This window comes from Oncorhynchus gorbuscha, linkage group LG12 (genome assembly GCF_021184085.1).
Source record: "Oncorhynchus gorbuscha isolate QuinsamMale2020 ecotype Even-year linkage group LG12, OgorEven_v1.0, whole genome shotgun sequence".
Lineage (NCBI taxonomy): Eukaryota > Metazoa > Chordata > Actinopteri > Salmoniformes > Salmonidae > Oncorhynchus > Oncorhynchus gorbuscha.
In genome coordinates, this window is record NC_060184.1 from 6,699,417 (window position 1) to 6,721,664 (window position 22,248).

The 22,248-nt window shown below is 44.9% G+C and overlaps 1 protein-coding gene and 1 pseudogene across 1 annotated transcript; one reads left to right on the forward strand and one right to left on the reverse strand.

Moving 5' to 3' along the window:
• The window catches only part of LOC123991485, a 24,518-nt pseudogene extending 17,392 nt beyond the window's left edge, over positions 1–7,126 (reverse strand).
• On the forward strand, positions 6,747–15,794 carry LOC123990483 (elongator complex protein 3-like). Its single transcript, XM_046291033.1, has 4 exons — positions 6,747–7,250; positions 8,447–8,515; positions 8,804–8,958; positions 15,301–15,794. The coding sequence occupies exons 2-4, from the start codon at positions 8,456–8,458 to the stop codon at positions 15,341–15,343; spliced, it is 258 nt and encodes an 85-aa protein (XP_046146989.1). The 5' UTR covers positions 6,747–7,250; positions 8,447–8,455; the 3' UTR covers positions 15,344–15,794.
• The last annotated feature ends 6,454 nt before the right edge of the window (positions 15,795–22,248 follow it).

Sequence of the window (22,248 nt, forward strand, 5' to 3'; positions counted from 1 at the left end):
TGACTGACTGACTGACTGACTGACTACAGAACAGACACACCCTTTGTAAAGAAAGGCACAGGCCAGGCCAGAGTAAAGGGGAGGGTAGAGGAGTGGAAAGGAGGGTTAGAGCCAAGTTACCAGACAGAGTTGACTCTGTGACTGAGTGCACATACAGAACATGGCACATCATCGACTGCATCCTTATGTAATACATGTACCACTAGCCACTTTAACTATGCCACTTTGTTTACATACTCATCTCATATGTATATACTGCACTCAATACCATCTACTGTATCTTGCCTATGCCGCTCTGTACCATCACTCACTCATATATCTTTATGTACATATTCTTTATCCCCCTTACACTTGTGTCTATAAGGTAGTCGTTTTGGAATTGTTAGCTAGATTACTTGTTGGTTATTACTGCATTGTCGGAACTAGAAGCACAAGCATTTCGCTACACTCGCATTAACATCTGCTAACCATGTGTATGTGACAAATAAAATTTGATTTGATACCAGGCAGCAGTATCTCTTTAATGGAGCTGATGAGGTATATACTGGAGGTAGTTTAGGCTGATGGGACTAGAGAGGAGACAATGGTCAACAGGGAAGTATGAGGGCGTTTTCCTTCTCTACACTGAAGTCTATACCATGTCCTTGGAGCATTGAACTGTTAAGGTCATTCTATGTACATTGTAGACTAGCCTACCAGTACTGTATCTGCGATCTGTTGGCTAGAGGGCACGTGCCAAGACCAGAGTGGGCATCATTGCTATTTAAATGCAACAGTTTGTGACAAAACCATCAGTTGAGTTGAAAATGCGATGGAAACACATTTAACTTTTTATTAGGTACAGCATTTTTTTTTCTCGCTTATCACGTCCAAATCACCTGAGCGTTAACTGAAATTTATTGTGAAACTCAGTCTTGTAGATTATTTGAAAAACAAAATGTTAAAAAAAGGTCCCAAAACAATCATTCTGATTCCCATGTGAGAGTGACTAAAAATATCATCCAGAATATTTAAGGGGGATTGTTCCATGCTTGATAAAAGACCCAGCTAACACCAGACACAGATGAATACCTAGCTAACCTGTAACTAGCTAACCTGTAACTAGCTAACCTGTAACTAGCTAACACCAGACACAGATGAATACCTAGCTAACCTGTAACTAGCTAACCTGTAACTAGCTAACCTGTAACTAGCTAACACCAGACACAGATGAACACCCAGCTAACACCAGACACAGATGAACACCCAGCTAACACCAGACACAGATGAAGACCCAGCTAACCTGTAACTAGCTAACCTGTAACTAGCTAACACCAGACACAGATGAAGACCTAGCTAACCTGTAACTAGCTAACCTGTAACTAGTTAACCTGTAACTAGCTAACACTAGACACAGATGAACACCCAGCTAACACCAGACACAGATGAACACCCAGCTAACCTGTAACTAGCTAACCTGTAACTAGCTAACACCAGACACAGACCTAGCTAACCTGTAACTAGCTAACACCAGACACAGACCTAGCTAACCTGTAACTAGCTAACACCAGACACAGACCTAGCTAACCTGTAACTAGCTAACACCAGACACAGACCTAGCTAACCTGTAACTAGCTAACACCAGACACAGACCTAGCTAACCTGTAACTAGCTAACCTGTAACTAGCTAACACCAGACACAGATGAAAGGGGAAACATAAGTATATTTGCCAACTTTAATTATATTTTCTGACACCCTAAAGTCAAATGTTGACACCAGTAGAGTAGCTATCTGAATATACAAACCAACCCCCTCCGCAAACACGCCATCTCCGATGTTGGTTACAAGGCAGTACTTATTTAAATTAGATAAGAGAATATAATGTTAGCATGGGTGTATTAAAATGAGTTAAGGTGATCACACTTTGGTGATCACACTTTGATCTGTTTTTATCCAAATATCGTCCAATTTCATGAAAAACCATGATTTTTTGGACTGTTCGTGACCTTTAAAAGGAACTAAATCAGTCTCAAGACTTCAATGGGATTGGTGCCACAAATGCTAAAACCTTAGCATGTGGAAACAGTGGTAGACAACAAAACCAAGGCTGTCATACCATGTCCATAAACTGCTAACAGGTTCAGGAAATCAACAGGCCATTTTGTAATTTGGGTAAACTAACCATTTATGTAAAAAACCTTTTTTGTGTATTACATCCTAACACACACGCTTCTACACCTGCATTGTTTGCTGTTTGGGGTTTTAGGCTGGGTTTCTGTACAGCACTTTGAGATATCAGCTGATGTAAAAAGGGCTTTATAAATAAACTTGATTAGATTTTTTTTATTTATCTGCAACAAATCAGTTTGGTGGAAACACCATTGGTGGAAAATTTACATATTTTCTTTATACAGATTTTTAGAATATTGACATGAAAATATGTCACCAACTGGATGGAAATTGAGCTAATGACTCCAAAATAAACACAAAAAAAATATATTTTTTCCCTAATAAACTTCCTGCAATTGAACAACCTTCTGGGGGTGGGGGGGGCGAACATTTTGTTACTTTTCAACAAGCTAGTAATCTATGATAAGGGTTGACCTGGAGAGGAGACACGACCAGTCCAGTGGCCTAGAAACCCAACGCAGAGCAAGCCATCTCAAGTCTCTGTTCCAATATACACTAAACCACTTACAATGAAGCCTTGTACAGTTGATGTCGACTCTGGCAGCCAACCACACTTCTCAGATTCAGAGGGGTAGGCATAAAATGACGAAGACACATTTCAGTTGAAGGCATTCAATTGTACAACTGACTAGGTATTTCCCTTCCAGTTGTACAACTGACTAGGTATTCCCCTTTCCCTTCCAGTTGTACAACTGACTAGGTATTCCCCTTTCCCTTCCCAGGGCCTTGAAAATGCATTTGCCCTCTTTCTGATTCTCTATTTTTGATACTGCTATCAGAACATCAACCAAAACCAAATTTTTTAAATACTTATTTGTTCACTCGAAGTTATGAAACATCCCAATTCCCCTTAGTACCACCCTTGAGCTGTAATGACAGCAACCAAATGCTTGCTGTAGTTGATGATCAGTGTCTCACGTCGCTGACATGGGACCCATTATGTCTGGTGAAAACCAAAACACTGCATTCCACAGTAAGAACCTCATACCAACGGTCAAGCATGGTGGTGGTAGTGTGATGGTTTGGGGTCAGCATGGTGGTGGTAGTGTGATGGTTTGGGGTCAGCATGGTGGTGGTGGTGTGATAATATGGGGTCAGCATGGTGGTTTGGGGTCAGCATGGTGGTGGTAGTGTGATGGTTTGGGGTCAGCATGGTGGTGGTGGTGGTGTGATGGTTTGGGGTCAGCATGGTGGTTTGGGGTCAGCATGGTGGATGTAGTGTGATGGTTTGGGGTCAGCATGGTGGTTTGGGGTCAGCATGGTGGTGGTAGTGTGATGGTTTGGGGTCCAGCATGGTGGTGGTAGTGTGATGGTTTGGGGTCAGCATGGTGGTGGTGGTGGGTTTGGGGTGGTGTGGTTTGGGGTCCATGGTTTGTGGTCAGCATGGTGGTGGTAGTGTGATGGTTTGGGGTCAGCATGGTGGTGGTAGTGTGATGGTTTGGGGTCAGCATGGTGGTGGTGGTGTGGTGGTTTGGGGTCCAGCATGGTGGTGGTAGTGTGATGGTTTGGGGTCAGCATGGTGGTGGTAGTGTGGTGGTTTGGGGTCAGCATGGTGGTGGTAGTGGGATGGTTTGGGGTCAGCATGGTGGTGGTAGTGGGATGGTTTGGGGTCAGCATGGTGGTTTGGGGTCAGCATGGTGGTGGTAGGGTGATGGTTTGGGGTCAGCATGGTGGTTTGGGGTCAGCATGGTGGTGGTAGTGTGATGGTTTGGGGTCAGCATGGTGGTGGTAGTGTGGTGGTTTGGGGTCAGCATGGTGGTGGTAGTGTGGTGGTTTGGGGTCAGCATGGTGATTTGGGGTCAGCATGGTGGTGGTAGGGTGATGGTTTGGGGTCAGCATGGTGGTGGTAGTGTGGTGGTTTGGGGTCAGCATGGTGGTGGTAGTGTGGTGGTTTGGGGTCAGCATGGTGGTGGTAGTGTGATGGTTTGGGGTCAGCATGGTGGTGGTAGTGTGATGGTTTGGGGTCAGCATGGTGGTGGTGGTGTGGTGGTTTGAGGTCAGCATGGTGGTGGTAGTGTGATGGTTTGGGGTCAGCATGGTGGTGGTAGTGTGATGCTTTGGGGTCCAGCATGGTGGTGGTAGTGTGATGCTTTGGGGTCCAGCATGGTGGTGGTAGTGTGATGGTTTGGGGTCAGCATGGTGGTGGTAGTGTGATGGTTTGGGGTCCAGCATGGTGGTGGTGGTGGGATGGTTTGGGGTCCAGCATGGTGGTGGTAGTGTGATGGTTTGGGGTCAGCATGGTGGTGGTAGTGTGATGGTTTGGGGTCAGCATGGTGGTGGTGGTAGTGTGATGGTTTGGGGTCCAGCATGGTGGTGGTGGTGGGATGGTTTGGGGTCAGCATGGTGGTAGTGTGATGGTTTGGGGTCAGCATGGTGATAGTGTGATGGTTTGGGGTCAGCATGGTGGTGGTGGTGGGATGGTTTGGGGTCAGCATGGTGGTAGTGTGATGGTTTGGGGTCAGCATGGTGGTGGTAGTGGGATGGTTTGGGGTCAGCATGGTGGTGGTAGTGGGATGGTTTGGGGATGCTTTTGATGTCGTGGCAGGACTTGAAAAGAGCAGTTCATGCTTGAAAACCCACAACTGTCTCTGAGTTAAAGCAGTTCTGCATGGAAGAATGGGACAAAATTCCTCCACCGTGATGTGAGAGACTGATCAACAACTACAGGAAGTGTTTGGTTGGAGTAATAGCAGCTAAAGGTGGTACAACCAGTTAGAGTGTAACGGGCCAATTACATTTTTCACACAGGGGAAATGGGTGTTGCATAACTTTGTTTATAAAATAAGTATGTCATTGTTGTGTTATTTGTTCATTCGGGTTCCTCTTTATCTAATATTAGGTTTTGTTTGAAAAATGTGAAAACATTCAGGATCAACAATAGGGGGCGAATACTTATTCACTGCATCTGGCATGTATTCTAAGTCGTAAGCTAGTGTAGGCAAGATATTAGAACGTAACCATAGTGATATCTAATGGCTGCCAAAAAAAATGCGCCGTTGCTTGCCGCTGTCCTCATACCGCAGCATTCCTAGAGCTCCCGCTGAAAAGGTGTGTGTGTGTGTGTGTGTGTGTGTGTGTGTGTGTGTGTGTGTGTGTGTGTGTGTGTGTGTTTCTACCTGGGGTCTCCCTTGCTCAGGTTCTGACTGGCTGGATTCAACACTGTCTGGTTCCCGTTCATCTCCACCACACATTTAGTCTTCAGATCCTTTTCTGGCGGGGAGCACACAGGACAACAACAGTAAACAAGAACAGTTGTGATGGGTCCAGGAATAGCTGATGATTCAAGGCTGCTAAAAAATATATAAATAAATCACACAGCTAGTGCATCAACATAGCCACACCAACATGTCCGAATGTTTATATAATGAATAGAGGAGGAGTTTTGTTTTATTCTAATAGTGTAGCACCATGCTATTTCAGTCCATGTCAAGCAAGCACTGGTCACAAGGTTTGTGTTATGAACTCACCTCTTCTGTTCATTGGTCGGAGGCGAACAGCGACCTTTACATTGGAGTTACTCAAGTTGTCGTCCATGGCTGTTGCTGGAATGAATCAGATTCATTAATAATGCATACCATTACTGTACTCGTATGAATCGTGCCACATCCCTCTTGGTATACATTCTAGTATCTACCTACTGGTTTCATCCTGACAAAATGTACAAAACGTAGAATGGTTGATCTCTCTAAAAAAAAATCGCAGGTTATTTAATCATACGAAGATATAGAAAGTCAACTATAACTAGACCTACAGACAAACACACTACTTACTGTAGGTTTTGTATTCAATCCAGTGCGTCCCAAGAAGGAATGAAAGCTGTCCTTAAAGTCAACTCTCGCAACAACAACAACAAAAACGAAAAAGAGTTTAGCGGACAGAGAAAGCTGTCAACTCACCGTGAGAATAATGATTATTTCTCCCTTCCTCGAACTTCCCAAATGCAGGCAGAGTTGTCTTCCAGAAGTGCACCTTCCTCGGCTCGTTTGCGTGTTAGCTGGGTAAAAACAAACATGCATACGGTGACATTGGCGGACTATTTTTTGATTTTGCCAGCAACAAATATAAACAGTTTAGATAACAAGTTGTCTTGAGTTCTTCCTATTGTAAAAACTTTCTCAATAAACACAAATTACACTCACAGTGTTGCAAACTCACCGGGAACGACGACAGCGCATTGAATAGTTTTTCACCTGTTGCATTTCCTGATATCGCCCGTAGAGATCACTGAAGTCATCCTAAACAGTCCTGAAACCTTCACCGGGTTTAGTGGGGATACAAATTGCCCCACTCTTGTAGATCTGCGCAAAGGTCTGATCGTCAAGAATAAACTGTTCGAGAGTTCCCTGATTTATTGTAGATCATTTTTTATCTTAAAGTTGTTTCGGAAAATATACTGTCTATTTATAGTAAAAGTTGGTGGAAAAGATTAGAATTATTGATGTCGGAAGAATTTTTCAAAAGCTTCTTTCATTAGAGACAGCGTCCAACGTTTTACATTATTTTGTTACGGACAGGGAATTTATGGGAATAAAAAAAATAAGCGCTGTGATGTTGTTTTACGACAGTTTCCAGCAGCGGACGGCATGACTCGTGCAAGTGTGATTGAGTGTTGTTTACAAAATTGACAGTTCTCTCATCTTCTCTAAGTTATTGTAGGCTTTATAACGCGTTTCATATTGTGAATTTAGAGTATTAACGTAACCAAAGATATGGGGGAAGCCAAAGAAAAAGAGTACGCGTGTGGAAATATCCTCTACATTTCAGAAATGCTTCTCTCTGCTTGGGTTTGCTAAATTAGCCATGCTGCTAACTTACAATTCAGCTAACTAGCAAGGGAAAAACTGCATATCTATGTAATCAACCAACCCTGTCTCCGTTTTTGTAGACTAATAAAAAGTGAGAATGCTAGGTATGGGTTGACTATCTAAAAGAGCTAATTATTTATCTATGTTGTTGCTATGTGTCGCCAGCTGATCTGAGCCGAGCTGGTGGTGATGATGATGATGATGATGAGCATTGCTGATGTCATCAATCAGCTGGTCGAAGCGCATGAAGAAGGAAATGACGTCAACCCCGACAGGTAAGAACCCCAACCTAACCGAACGTTAGCTACCTAACCTTAATCAACAGTTTTCCGTCAACTGCTTTTTGGTAATTGGTTACTATTCTTATCGACACTATATACACAAAAGTATATGGACACGCCTTCAAATGAGTCGATTTGTTGCTGACAAGGTGTATAAAATCGAGCGTATAGGCATGCAATCTCCATAGACAAACATTGACAGTAGAATGGCCTTACTGAAGAGCTCAGTGACTTTCAACGTGGCACCTTCTTAGGATAAGTCAGTTCGTCAAATGCTGCTAAAGCTGCCCTGGTCAGCTGTATGTGCTGTTATTGTGAAGTGGAAACGTTTAGGAGCAACAACGGCTCAGCCGCGAAGCGGTAGGACATACTAGCTCACAGGAGTGCTGAAGCGCGTAGTGCATAAAAATCATCCTGTCTTTTGTTGCAACACTGATTCCAAACTGCCTCTGGAAGCAACGTCAGCACAATAACTGTTTGTTGGGAGCTTCATGAAATGGGTTTCCATGGACGAGCAGCCGAAACACTAGCCTAAGATAACCATGCGCTATGCCAAGCGTTGGCTAGAGTGGTGTATAGCTCACCTCCATTGGACTCTGGAGCAGTGGAAACACGTTCTCTTGGAGTGAGGAATCACGATTCACCATCTGGCAGTCCGACGAACGATTGTGGGTTTGGTAGATGCCAGGAAAACGTTACCTGCCCCAATGGAGAGTGCAAAATGTACATCTTAGTGGAGGAGTAATAATGGTCTGGGGCTGTTTTTCAGGGTTCGGGCCCTTTAGTTCCAGTGGAGGGGAAATCTTAACGCTACAGCATACAATGACATTCTAGACGATTCTGTGCTTCCAACTTTGTGGCAACAGTTTGGAGAAGGCCCTTTCCTGTTTCAGCATGACAATGCCCCCATGCACAAAGCGAGGGTCATACAGAAATGATTTGTTGAAAAATCAGTGTGGAAGAACTTGACTGGTCTGTACAGATCCCTGACCTCAACCACAAAGAACACCTTTACTCTTGTGGCTGAATGGAGAAAATCTCTGCACCAATGTTCCAACATCTAGTGGAGAGCCTTCCCAGAAGAGTGGAGGCTGTTATAGCATCAAGGAGAGGACCAATTCCATATTAATGTCCATGATTTTGGAATGAGATTGAGTCTAAAAGGTCTCTTCTATAATTCTTCCCGTCAGCCGACATCTATGAGAGCCGTCGGAGCACGTTCTGATCCCTACCGGCAGACCAGACATCGGGTGGAACAGGTCAGTGACACATTCCTGCACACACTTCTAGGTACCCGTCTAGTTACCCGTCTAGTTACCCATCTAGTTACCCGTCTAGTTACCCGTCTAGTTACCCATCTAGTTACCCTTCTAGTTACCCTTCTAGTTACCCGTCTAGTTACCCGTCTAGTTACCCGTCTAGTTACCCGTCTAGTTACCCGTCCCATTATGGCTTTACGCTACAGAGGTGCTTGCCGCTGTAATAGAATCACAATGGATTGAGTTTACGCGGCACCTTCTTCCAAGTCTGTCTGTCCGTCCGTCTAGTTGAAGCAGCTGGGCCACCGTGTGGACAAGGTGGAGTTTATAGTGATGGGAGGAACCTTCATGGCCCTGGCTGAGGGGTACAGAGACTACTTTATCAGGAACCTCCACGACGCCCTGTCAGGACACACCTCTAACAACGTGGCTGAAGACCTCAGGTAATATTACTACCCCCCCCAAATTAACCCTGTCAGGACACACCTCTAACAACGTGGCTGAGGACCTCAGGTAATATTACTACCCCCCCCAAATTAACCCTGTCAGGACACACCTCTAACTACGTGGCTGAGGACCTCAGGTAATACTGCTACCCCCCCGAACCCCTGTCAGGACACACCTCTAACCCTGTCAGGACACACCTCTAACTACGTAGCTGAGGACCTCAGGTAATACTGCTACCCCCCCGAACCCCTGTCAGGACACACCTCTAACCCCTGTCAGGACACACCTCTAACTACGTAGCTGAGGACCTCAGGTAATACTGCTTATTTGGAGGTCTCTGTGAAATAGTTACGGTCTGGAGTGTAATGGTTAGTTGTTACCACTAGATGGTGCTAGATCTCTAGTTTGAAATGGAGCTCATGCTGGGCACCCCCTGCTCACCGCAATGTCTATTTCTATTGGCACAAGCACTGTTCATGACTAACTGTTCACACCCCTCTTGTTGGTGGAAAGAATTGTGCAAGTTTAAAGCTTTTTTTCCTCCAGTTCTACACATTTTGTCATGAGGTGCAAAGAATATGTTGCAGTTTTAAAGCTAATTTTCTTGCAATTCTACACATTTTGCTACGTCTAGTGTGTATTTGTCTGATATGAGTGACTAAACAAATTACATTAATATCTATAGGTTTGAAAATCTAAATAAAGTTTTTTTTTTTTTTTTTTAAATGTTAGCTGACATGGGCTAATTGATCCGGACATTTCTAACAAGTTATAATTAGCTCTGTAATGACAGACAAGAGGAACTGACGACCCAATTTAGAAATTGTAATTTGTGCATTCTACTATTACAACTTTCAAGAGTAAATTTAAAGCCGGAATCAGTTCCTTTACCATTTTTTTAAAAATAATCATTTAAATTGTCTCTGTATTTTTGCTGGAGGGGGTCCCCTGCCGACCCCTCACTCCCCACCTAAGGGGTATGCCCCATAATTTGGGAACCACTGTTGTAGAACATGTTTTTAAAAAATCTATTTCTCAAGCTAAAATACTTATACCTTATTAACCTATCAGACAAATGAAGAAGTGTACATTTTGATGTGATATTTGTTTAGAGAGTGAATTATAAAGTTCACCCTAGTGTCCCCTGTGGCTTGGTGTGTCTTTGGGAGTTACAACAGGACTCTATGCTTTGGCCCTTCACTGCAGTAGGAGGGATAAGTTTTGTGTGACTTCTGGGAGATCAATAGAAGATTGAGGGATGTGATAGAGGAGTTGGGGAATGGAGGTCTGGACCCTGAGGGCTTGTTTGTTAGTCTGTATTTATTCCTTAGTAGCTGATAAGGTGTGTGTGTGTGTGTGTGTGTGTGTGTGTGTGTGTGTGTGTGTGTGTGTGTGTGTGTGTGTGTGTGTGTGTGTGTGTGTGTGTGTGTGTGTGTGTGTGTGTGTGTGTGTGTGTGTGTGTGTGTGCGCCCGCCCTCCGGTATTGCTCATCCAGCAGTGTTATCAGCACGTTCGTTAAGACGGATTACTCTAATTGTTGCGGCTGCTTATCAGGCTGAAACGTGGGAGGCTCTTCTCTGCTGTCTGTCCTTGCCTGTGTCTGTCCCTGCCTGTGTCTGTCCCTGCCTGCCTGTCTGTCCCTGCCTGTGTCTGTCCCTGTCTGTCCCTGCCTGCCTGTCTGTCCCTGCCTGCCTGTCTGTCCCTGCCTGCCTGTCTGTCCCTGCCTGCCTGTGTCTCTGCCTGCCTGTGTCTGTCTCTGCCTGCCTGTGTCTGTCCCTGCCTGCCTGTGTCTGTCCCTGCCTGCCTGTGTCTGTCCCTGTCTGCCTGTGTTTGTCCCTGTCTGCCTGTGTTTGTCCCTGTCTGCCTGTGTCTGTCCCTGTCTGCCTGTGTCTGTCCCTGTCTGCCTGTGTCTGTCCCTGTCTGCCTGTGTCTGTCCCTGTCTGCCTGTGTCTGTCCCTGTCTGCCTGTGTCTGTCCCTGTCTGCCTGTGTCTGTCCCTGCCTGCCTGTGTCTGTCTCTGCCTGCCTGTGTCTGTCTCTGCCTGCCTGTGTCTGTCCCTGCCTGCCTGTGTCTGTCCCTGCCTGCCTGTGTCTGTCCCTGCCTGCCTGTGTCTGTCCCTGCCTGCCTGTGTCTGTCCCTGCCTGCCTGTGTCTGTCCCTGCCTGCCTGTGTCTGTCCCTGCCTGCCTGTGTCTGTCCCTGCCTGCCTGTGTCTGTCCCTGCCTGCCTGTGTCTGTCCCTGCCTGCCTGTGTCTGTCCCTGCCTGCCTGTGTCTGTCCCTGTCTGCCTGTGTCTGTCTCAGCCTGTCCCTGCCTGTGTCTGTCCCTGCCTGACTCTGTCCCTGCCTGTGTCTGTCCCTGCCTGTCCCTGCCTGTGTCTCCCCTGCCTGTGTAAGCAGGTGTGCTGACTGGCTTGTGTCAGTAATAAAACAGTCATGTTTCTCAGAGTCCCGCTACTTGTTTGTTTGATGAGAAAAGCTTCAGTGTTTAACCTCAAATAGCCATTCAGATTAGATCATTTTTTTAATTGACTGCTATCAGCCAATCGGATGTGTTCTCTGGAGCAATAAATCCTGTGATTGTCTTAAGTCAGTCGTCAGATTGTTAGAATGGACATTATGTTGCCAGTAATAGGGTGGAGGAATATGAGCTGAGATGACTGGTCTAGATGATGACTGTGGTCATCAAACCTGATGACGGCTCCAGATTGTTTTATCGTTGTCAAACCTGTCCAAGTGGAGAAAATGACAGCCAGACTGAAGAGGCAGATGTCTAATCTCAATTTAATCTGAATCTGCTCTCCTTGGTCCTGCATTTTCAATACATCCTGAATCTGCTCTCCTTGGTCCTGCATATTCAATACATCCTGAATCTGCTCTCCTTGGTCCTGCATATTCAATACATCCTGAATCTGCTCTCCTTGGTCCTGCATATTCAATACATCCTGAATCTGCTCTCCTTGGTCCTGCATATTCAATACATCCTGAATCTGCTCTCCTTGGTCCTGCATATTCAATACATCCTGAATCTGCTCTCCTTGGTCCTGCATATTCAATACATCCTGAATCTGCTCTCCTTGGTCCTGCATATTCAATACATCCTGAATCTGCTCTCCTTGGTCCTGCATATTCAATACATCCTGAATCTGCTCTCCTTGGTCCTGCATTTTCAATACATCCTGAATCTGCTCTCCTTGGTCCTGCATTTCAATACATCCTGAATCCACTCTCCTTGGTCCTGCATTCTCAATACATCCTGAATCCACTCTCCTTGGTCCTGCATATTCAATACATCCTGAATCTGCTCTCCTTGGTCCTGCATATTCAATACATCCTGAATCTGCTCTCCTTGGTCCTGCATTTTCAATACATCCTGAATCCACTCTCCTTGGTCCTGCATATTCAAGGGAGCTGAAGTTACACACAGAAAATGTAACTTTGTTGTTGATTTTATAACGTCCCACATTCTCCTGCCAGTGACTTGATGGAGTGGGGTTGTCCAGGTACATTCTCCTGCCAGGGACTTGATGGAGTCCAGGTACATTCTCCTGCCAGGGACTTGATGGAGTCCAGGTACATCCTGCCAGGGACTTGATGGAGTCTCCAGGTTTCTCCTGCCAGGGACTATGGAGTCAGGTACATCCCTGAATCTGCTCTCCTTTCTCCTGCCAGGGACTTGATGGAGTCAAGGTACATTCTCTGCCAGGGACTTGATGGAGTGGGGTTGTCCAGGTACATTCTCCTGCCAGGGACTTGATGTCCTGCATATTCAAGGGACTTGTGTCCAGGTACATTCTCCTGCCAGGGACTTGATGGGTGGGGTTGTCCAGTTACATTCTCCTGCCAGAAAATGTAACTTTGCCAGGGACTTGATGGAGTGATTTTATGCCAGGGACGTGGAGTGGGGTTGTCCAGGTACATTCTCCTGCCAGTGACTTGATGGAGTGGGGTTGTCCAGGTACATTCTCCTGCCAGGGACTTGATGGAGTGGGGTTGTCCAGGTACATTCTCCTGCCAGGGACTTGATGGAGTGGGGTTGTCCAGGTACATTCTCCTGCCAGGGACTTGATGGAGTGGGGTTGTCCAGGTACATTCTCCTGCCAGGGACTTGATGGAGTGGGGTTGTCCAGGTACATTCTCCTGCCAGGGACTTGATGGAGTGGGGTTGTCCAGGTACATTCTCCTGCCAGGGACTTGATGGAGTGGGGTTGTCCAGGTACATTCTCCTGCCAGGGACTTGATGGAGTGGGGTTGTCCAGGTACATTCTCCTGCCAGGGACTTGATGGAGTGGGGTTGTCCAGGTACATTCTCCTGCCAGGGACTTGATGGAGTGGGGTTGTCCAGGTACATTCTCCTGCCAGGGACTTGATGGAGTTTAAACATTTAATCCTAGTACAAATTCCCTGTCTTAGGTCAGTTAGAATCACCACTTTATTTTAAGAATGTGAAATGTCAGAATAATAGTAGAGCGAATGATTGATTATTATTTCAGCTTTTATTTCTTTCATCACATTCCCAGTGGGTCAGAAGTTTACATACACCCAATTAGTATTTGGTAGCATTGCCTTTAAATTGTTTAACTTGGGTCAAACGTTTCGAGTAGCCTTCCACAAGCTTCCCACAATAAGGTGGGTGAATTTTGGCACATTCCTCCTGACAGAGGTGGTGTAACTGAGTCAGGTTTGTAGGCCTCCTTGCTCGCACATGCTTTTCCAGTTCTGCCCACACATTTTTTTTATAGGTTTGAGGTCAGGGTTTTGTGATGGCCACTCCAATACCTTGACTTTGTTTTCCTTAAGCCATTTTGTTAACAACTTTGTAAGTATGCTTGGGGTCATTGTCCATTTGGAAGACCCATTTGCGACCAAGCTTTAACTGATGTCTTGAGATGTTGCTTCAATATATCCACATAATTTTCCTTCCTCATGTTGCCATCTATTTTGTGAAGTCCACCAGTCCCTCCTCCAGCAAAGCACCCCCACAACATGATGCTGCCACCCCCGTGCTTCACGGTTGGGATGGGGTTCTTCGGCTTGCAAGCCTCCCTCTTTTTCCTCCTAACGGTGGTTATTATGGCCAAACAGTTCTATTTTTGTTTCATCAGACCAGATGACATTTCTCCAAAAAGTATGATCTTTGTCCCCATGTGCAGTTGCAAACCATAGTCTGGTTTTTTATGGTGGTTTTGGAGCAGTGGCTTCTTCCTTGCTGAGCGGCCTTTCAGGTTATGTCGATATAGGACTCGTTTTACTGTGGATAGAGATACTTTTGTACCTGTTTCCTCCAGCATCTTCACAAGGTCCATTGCTGTTGTTCTGGGATTGATTTGCACTTTTTGCACCAAAGTACGTTCATCTCTCGGAGACAGAACGAGTCTCCTTCCTGAGCGGTATGATGGCTGCGTGGTCCCATGGTGTTTATACTTGCGTACTATTGTTTGTACAGATGAACGTGGTACCTTCAGGCGTTTGGAAATTGCTCACAAGGATGAACCAGACTTTTTACAATTTTTTTCTGAGGTCTTGGCTGATTTCTTTTGATTTTCCTATGATGTCAAGCAAAGAGGCACTGAGTTTGAAGGTAGGCCTTGAAATACATCCAATTGACTCAAATTATGTCAATTACCCTATCAGAAGCTTCTAAAGCCATGACATCATTTTCTGTAATTTTCCAAGCTGTTTACAGGCACTGTCAACTTACTGTATGTAAACTTCTGACCTACTAGAATTGTGATATAGTGACTTATAAGTGAAATAATCTGTCTGTAAACAATTTTCGGAAAAATTACTTGTCATGCACAAAGGTAGATGTCCTAACCGACTTGCCAAAACTGTAGTTTGTTAACAAGAAAAATAAGTTGAGTGGTTGAAAAACTTAATGACTCCAACCTAAGTGTATGTAAACTTCCGACTTCAACTGTATAATCCCATTTTTAAGGTCATACAGGAAGTTAGGTTCTGCTTTATCCCAACCCCTCTGAAATTGCGTATATTTTAATATATTTTATATATTTAAACCTTTTATTTAACTAGGCAAGTCAGTTAAAGAACATTTTTACATACAGTGACGGCCTAGGAACAGTCAGTTAACTGCCTTGCTCAGGGGGCAGAATGATAGATTTTTACCTTGTCAGCTCGGAGATTCGATCAAGCAAATATTTTGGTTACTAGTCCAACGCTCTAACCACTAGGCTACCTGCCGTCCCATACATACACAGAGGTTGGTCTAGGAGGCTAGACGCGTTAACCATATCAATCTGAACCCGTTCAGTTGTACTATAGAAGTAGGTTCTATTTGTATCAGCAAGACTGACCTCTTCTCCCTCTTCTTTCCTCGTTTTAGGTGCTCGGAACGCAGTAACACAGAATTCTGGGTAATATCCTGATGAATGGAATAGAGGGGTAACAAGACTCCTGTTGCATTCTGGGTAATATGCTGATGAATGGCATCGCCATCGAGACGCCGTCCTGACGACTGTCTGAAGAGACACCTCAGTGACATGCTGGGGTACGGCTGTACCCGGCTGGAGATAAGGGTTCAGAGCGTCTACGAGCACGTAGCACGGGACACCAACAGGTCAGAGGGCAGAGGTTAAGGGTCAGGAGGGGGGTTTTTGAATGGAGTTGTCATAGCGACTGCTAGTGATATGTCTTTAGTCTAACTCATAGCTGCTGGTCATTAATCACCCTCAACCCACTCGAATTCACATATTTTCCATACCGCCCCAACAGATCCACAGATGATGCAATCTCTATTGCCCTCCACACTGCCCTTTCCCACCTGGACAAAACATCTATGTGAGAATGCTATTCATCGACAACAGCTCAGCGTTCAACACCATAGTGCCCTCAAAGCTTATCACTAAGCTAAGGATCCTGGGACTAAACACCTCCCTCTGCAACTGGATCCTGGACTTCTTGACGGGACGCCCCCAGGTGGTGAGGGTAGGCAACAACTCATCCGCCACGCTGACCCTCAACATAGCTTTAAGCACCAGCTGTCAGAGCAGATCACTGCACCTGTACATAGCCCACCTGTAAACAGCCCATCTGTAAACAGCCCTTCCAACAACCGGTCCGGCCTGTTGTCCGGACCTCTGGCAGTCTCTATGGGGGTGCCACAGGGTTCAATTCTCGGGCCGACTCTCTTCTCTGTATACATCAATGATGTCGCTCTTGCTGCGGGTGATTCTCTGATCCACCTCTATGCAGACGACACCATTCTGTATACATCTGGCCCTTTTGGACACTGTTAACAACCCTCCAGGCAAGCTTCAATGCCATACAACTCTCCTTCCGTGGCCTCCACACTGCTCTTAAAGGCAAATAAAACTAAATGCATGCTCTTCAACCGATCATTGCCCGCCCAGCATCACTACTCTGGACGGCTCTGACTTAGAATACGTGGATAACTACTAATATCTAGGTGTCTGGCTAGACTGTAAACTCTCCTTCCAGACTCACATTAATCATCTCCAATCAAAAATATTATCTAGAATTGGCTTCCTATGTCGCAACAAAGCTTCCTTCACTCATGCTGCCAAACATACCCTCGTAAAACTGACCATCCTACCGATCCTTGACTTCGGCGATGTCATCTATAAAACAGCCTCCAACACTCTACTCAGAAAACTGGATGTAGTCTATCACAGTGCCATCCGTTTTGTCACCAAAGCCCCATATACTACCCACCACTGCGACCTGTATGCTCTCGTTGGTTGGCCCTCGCTTCATACTCTTCGCCAAACCTACTGGCTACAGGTTATCTACAAGTCTCTGCTAGGTAAAGCCCCGCCTTATCTCAGCTCGCTGGTTACCATAGCAGCACCCACCCGTAGCACGCGCTCCAGCAGGTATATCTCACTGGTCACCACCAAAGCCAATTCCTGCTTTGGTCGCCTTTCCTTCCGGTTCTCTGCTGCCACTCACTGGAACGAACTGCAAAAATCACTGAGGCTGGAGATTCCCATCTCCCTCACTGGCTTTAAGCACCAGCTGTCAGAGCAGCTCACAGATCACTGCATCTGTTCATAGACCATCTGTAAACAGCCCATCTATCTACCTCATCCCCATACTGTATTTATTTATTTTGCTCCTTTTGCACCACAGTATCTCTACTTGCACATCCATCTTCTGCACATCTACCATTCCAGTGTTTAATTTCCATATTGTAATTACTTCACCACCATGGCTTATTTACTGCCTTAACTCCCTTATTTGACCTCATTTGCACTCACTGTATCTAGACTTTGTTTTCTTTTTTTTTCTATTGTATTATTGACTATGTTTTGTTTATTCCATGTGTAACTCTGTGTTGTTGTTTGTGTCGAACTGCTTTGCTTTATCTTGGCCAGGTTGCAGTTGCAAATGAGAACTTGTCAGCCTACCTGGATAAATAAAAAAGTACCCCTGGACAGGGACTCAGTGCTGGTACTCTGTGTATATAACAAGTTATTACCTCAACTAGCCTCTGGTTAAACTCAGTACTGGTACTCTGTTATATAGACAAGTTATTACCTACCTGGTTAAACTCAGTACTGGTAAATAAAATATAAAATTAACTACCTCATCCCCTGGACTTTTTCTGTATTTATTTATTTAGCTACCTCTGGACAGGAACTCAGTACTGGTACTCTGTGCATATCCATCTTACCTCGCACATCTGGACAGGGACTCCAGTGTTTGTGCTAAATTGAATTATTTCGTACCCCTGGACAGGAACTCATGGTACTCTGTTTATTGTCATTGTATCTTTCTCTGTTTCTCTCTATATTATTGGGAAAGTAAGCATTTCACTGTTAGTCTACACCTGTTGTTTGACCAAGCATGTGATGAATAAAATGTATTTAATTGATAAGAGCGTGTAAATGACTTTGTTTAATGTACCCCCCAAGAGTTGGAATGGAGTCATAGCCACTAAACCATATGTTGTTTAGTCATGACTCGTATGTCACCAGTCATGTCAGTCGTCATAGCTACTGGTCCCGCGTGACTCAGTTGATAAAGCATGGAGCTTTCAACTTGTCGATTCCTACCTGTCATAGTAACTCACACTGGATAAGAGATAAGAGCATCTGCTTAGCGACTAAAATGGATCATGTAAATAAGCCTCATAGTTATACAGTGCATTCGGAAAGTATTCAGACCCCTTGACTTTTGTTGGATTCTTAACTTTTGTTGTTGTTTTTTTTGCCCTCGTCAATCTACACACAATACCCCATTTATCACGAAACAAACAGGTTCAGAACAAACTGAAATATAAGTGTTATGTAAGCATATTCAAGACCCTTTACTCAGTACTTTGTTCAAACACCTTTGTAGTATTTTAAGGTGCTTCTTAGATTGATGACTCCGGACACGTAAGTGTGTTTTTTTAAGTTTTTAATTGTAACTTAGAATTACATTCCCAGAGTGCACCTGGCGTAAGCTACCTGAAGCTTTGTCAAGCCTTCAGAGACTTGTCCCGAAGCCACTCCCGCGTTGTCTTGGCGATGTGCTTAGGTTCGTTGTCCTGTTGGAAGGTGAACCTTCTCCCCAGTCTGAGATCCTGCTCCAGAGCTCTCAGGACCTCATCAAGGATCTCTCTGTACTTTGCGCCGTTTATCTTTCCCTCGATCCTGACTAGTCTCCCAGTCCCTGCTGCTGAAAAACATCCCCACAGCATGATGCTGCCACCACCATGCTTCACCGTAGCGATGGTGCCAGGTTTCTACCAGATGTGACGCTTGGCATTCAGGCCAAAGAGTTCAATCTTGGTTTCATCAGACCAAAGAATCTTGTTTTTCATGGTCTGAGAGTCTTTAGGTTCCTTTTGGCAACTCCAAGTGGGCTGTCATGTGCCTTTTACTGAGGAGTGGCTTCCGTCTGGCAACTCTACCATAAAGGCCTGATTGGTGGAATGCTGCAGAGATGGATTTCCTTCTGGAAGGTTCTCCAATCTCCATGGAGGAGTTCTGGAGCTCTGTCAGAGTGACCATTGGGTTCTTGGTCACCTCCGTGATCAATGCCCTTCTCCCCTGATTGCTCAGTTTGGCCGGACGGTCAGCTCTAGGAAGAGTCTTGGTGGTTCCAAACTTCTTCCATTTAAGAATGATGGAGGCCTCTGTGTTCTTGTGGACCTTCAATGCTGCAGAAATGTTTTGGTAGCCTTCCCCAGATCTGTGCATCGACACAGTCCTGTCTTCGAGCTCTACGTACAATTCCTTCCACCTTATGGCTTTGTTTTTACTCAGACATGCACTGTCAACTGTGGAACATTACATAGACAGATGTGTGCCTTTCCAAATCATGTCCAATCAATTGCATTTACCACAGGTGGACTCCAATGAAGTGGTAGAAACATCTCAAGGATGACCAATGGAAACAAGATGCACCTGAGCTCAATTTCAGGTCTCATAGCGAAGAATCTGAGTATTACGTAAATAAGGTATTTCTGTTTTTATTTTTAATGCAAAAATGTCTAAACCTGTTGTTATTTTGACCTTATGACCTTATATTGTGTAATGGGGGGGGGTGATTGAATCAATTTTAGAACAAGGCTGTAACGTAACAATGTGGGAAAAGGGGGGTGTGAATACTTTGTGAAAGCCCTGGTTGTCGGTAGTGTTACTCACTGGTTGTCAGCACAATGTTGTGAGTGATCTGTTACCTGTTCACTATGTAATTTGTTCTGTGATCATCATAGTGATTCTGGGGGGGGGGGAGTTGTGTGTGTGTTACATTTTCACTGTGTACATTTTTGTGTGTGTGTCCCTCCACTTCTCCAAAGACGCAGGTTTCAAGGTGGTGTCACACATGATGCCTGACCTTCCTAACGTTGGTATGTAGAGAGAGATCCAACCGTTTATAGTGAGTCACACACACACAGCGGGATGTACACCTGAGTGTATAAAACATTAAGGAACACCTGCTCTTTCCATGACCGACTGACCAGGTGAAAGATGTGATGCCTTATTGATGTCACTTGTTAAGGAGACGGGTGAAATAATTATTTTTAAGTAGATGAAGGGGAGGAGACGGGTTAAAGAATGATTTTTAAGCCTTGGGACAATTTGAGACATGGACTGTGTATGTGTGTCGTTCAGAGGGTGAATGGACAAGACACAATAGGTACGGCAACTGCTCCGCCCACAACCGTAAGGCTCTCCAGAGGGTAGTGAGGTCTGCACAACGCATCACCGGGGGCAAACTACCTGCCCTCCAGGACACCTACACCACCCGATGTTACAGGAAGGCCATAAAGATCATCAAGGACATCAACCACCCGAGCCACTGCCTGTTCACCCCGCTATCATCCAGAAGGCGAGGTCAGTACAGGTGCATCAAAGCTGGGACCGAGAGACTGAAAAACAGCTTCTATCTCAAGGCCATCAGACTGTTAAACAGCCACCACTAACATTGAGTGGCCGCTGCCAACACACTGACCCAACTCCAGCCACTTTAATGGGAATTGATGGGAAATGATGTAAAATATATCACTAGCCACTTTAAACAATGCTACCTAATATAATGTTTACATACCCTACATTATTCATCTCATGTATATGTATATACTGTACTCTAAATCATCGACTGCATCCTTATGTAATACATGTATCACTAGCCACTTTAACTATGCCACTTTGTTTACATACTCATCTCATATGTATATACTGTATGTATCTTGCCTCTCTGTACCATCACTCATTCATATATCTTTATGTACATATTCTTTATCCCCTTACACTTGTGTCTATAAGGTCTTAGTTTTGGAATTCTTAGCTAGATTACTTGTTGGTTATCACTGCATTGTCGGCACTAGAAGCACAAGCATTTCGCTACACTCGCATTAACATCTGCTAACCATGTGTATGTGACAAATAAAATTTGATTTGATTCGAGTCAACGTGAACCAGCATCCCTGTAGAACACTTTCAACACCTTACAAGAGAGGATGATGTAGTTTGTCAGCATTTGATATTTGAGCAGAACTTTCTCTGTCCCTGATTTTTTTGAAAGAGCTCCATAAAAATAAAAATAAATGTTTTTAAATATGCGATAGCTAATTGTTCCACAGCATGTTGACTGGACCCAACCCATCGCTTCTCTTCTCCTTCTCTCTGCGTCCCAAATGGTTCCCTATTTAGTGCACTACTTTAACCAGAGCCCTATGGAACCCTATTCCCTATATAGTGCACTACTTTAACCAGAGCCCTATGGAACCCTATTCCCTATATAGTGCACTACTTTAACCAGAGCCCTATGGAACCCTATTCCCTATATAGTGCACTACTTTAACCAGAGCCCTATGGAACCCTATTCCCTATATAGTGCACTACTTTAACCAGAGCCCTATGGAACCCTATTCCCTATATAGTGCACTACTTTAACCAGAGCCCTATGGAACCCTATTCCCTATATAGTGCACTACTTTAACCAGAGCCCTATGGAACCCTATTCCCTATATAGTGCACTACTTTAGATCAGAGCCCTATGGAACCCTATTCCCTATATAGTGCACTACTTTAACCAGAGCCCTATGGAACCCTATTCCCTATATAGTGCACTACTTTAACCAGAGCCCTATGGAACCCTATTCCCTATGTAGTGCACTACATTAGACCAGAGCCCTATGGAAACCTATTCCCTACATAGTGCACTACTTTAACCAGAGCCCTATGGAACCCTATTCCCTACATAGTGCACTACTTTAACCAGAGCCCTATGGAACCCTATTCCCTATATAGTGCACTACTTTAACCAGAGCCCTATGGGCCCTACATAGGGGATAGACCGACTGTCCCAGGTGGGACCCTATGTCTCCCATTCTTCCGAACCAGGGAGTCCTTCTGCCAGCCAGTCAGCCTGTGGTGACTCATAGCTTCACTTTAAAAGAGAAGAGTCATTTTACAGGGTTTTTAATGGGGTAGATTGTTACCGGTTGGCGTGAAACCGTAGCAGGCCAGACAATCTACTGAGGCTTCACGACTACGCCCTCCTCTGCTCTGTTCAGTGTGTGGTTCTGTGCTCTGTTCAGTGTGTGGTTGTGTGCTCTGTTCAGTGTGTGGTTGTGTGCTCTGTTCAGTGTGTGAACATCGTTTTCACACTGCTGAGATGTATTGCACTAGCCTGGTTACTCATCCACTATAGTTGCTATGGTAGTGAACCATGTGTATAGTTGCTATGGTTGTGAACATTTTTATCTGTGCAAGCCAGCACAGGATGGTTTGGCACAACAATGGTGTGTATGAGAAAAGGTTTAGGAGTCCATTCAGAACCAGCTAGTGTAAAATGACCTCTCTTGTAGAAGAGA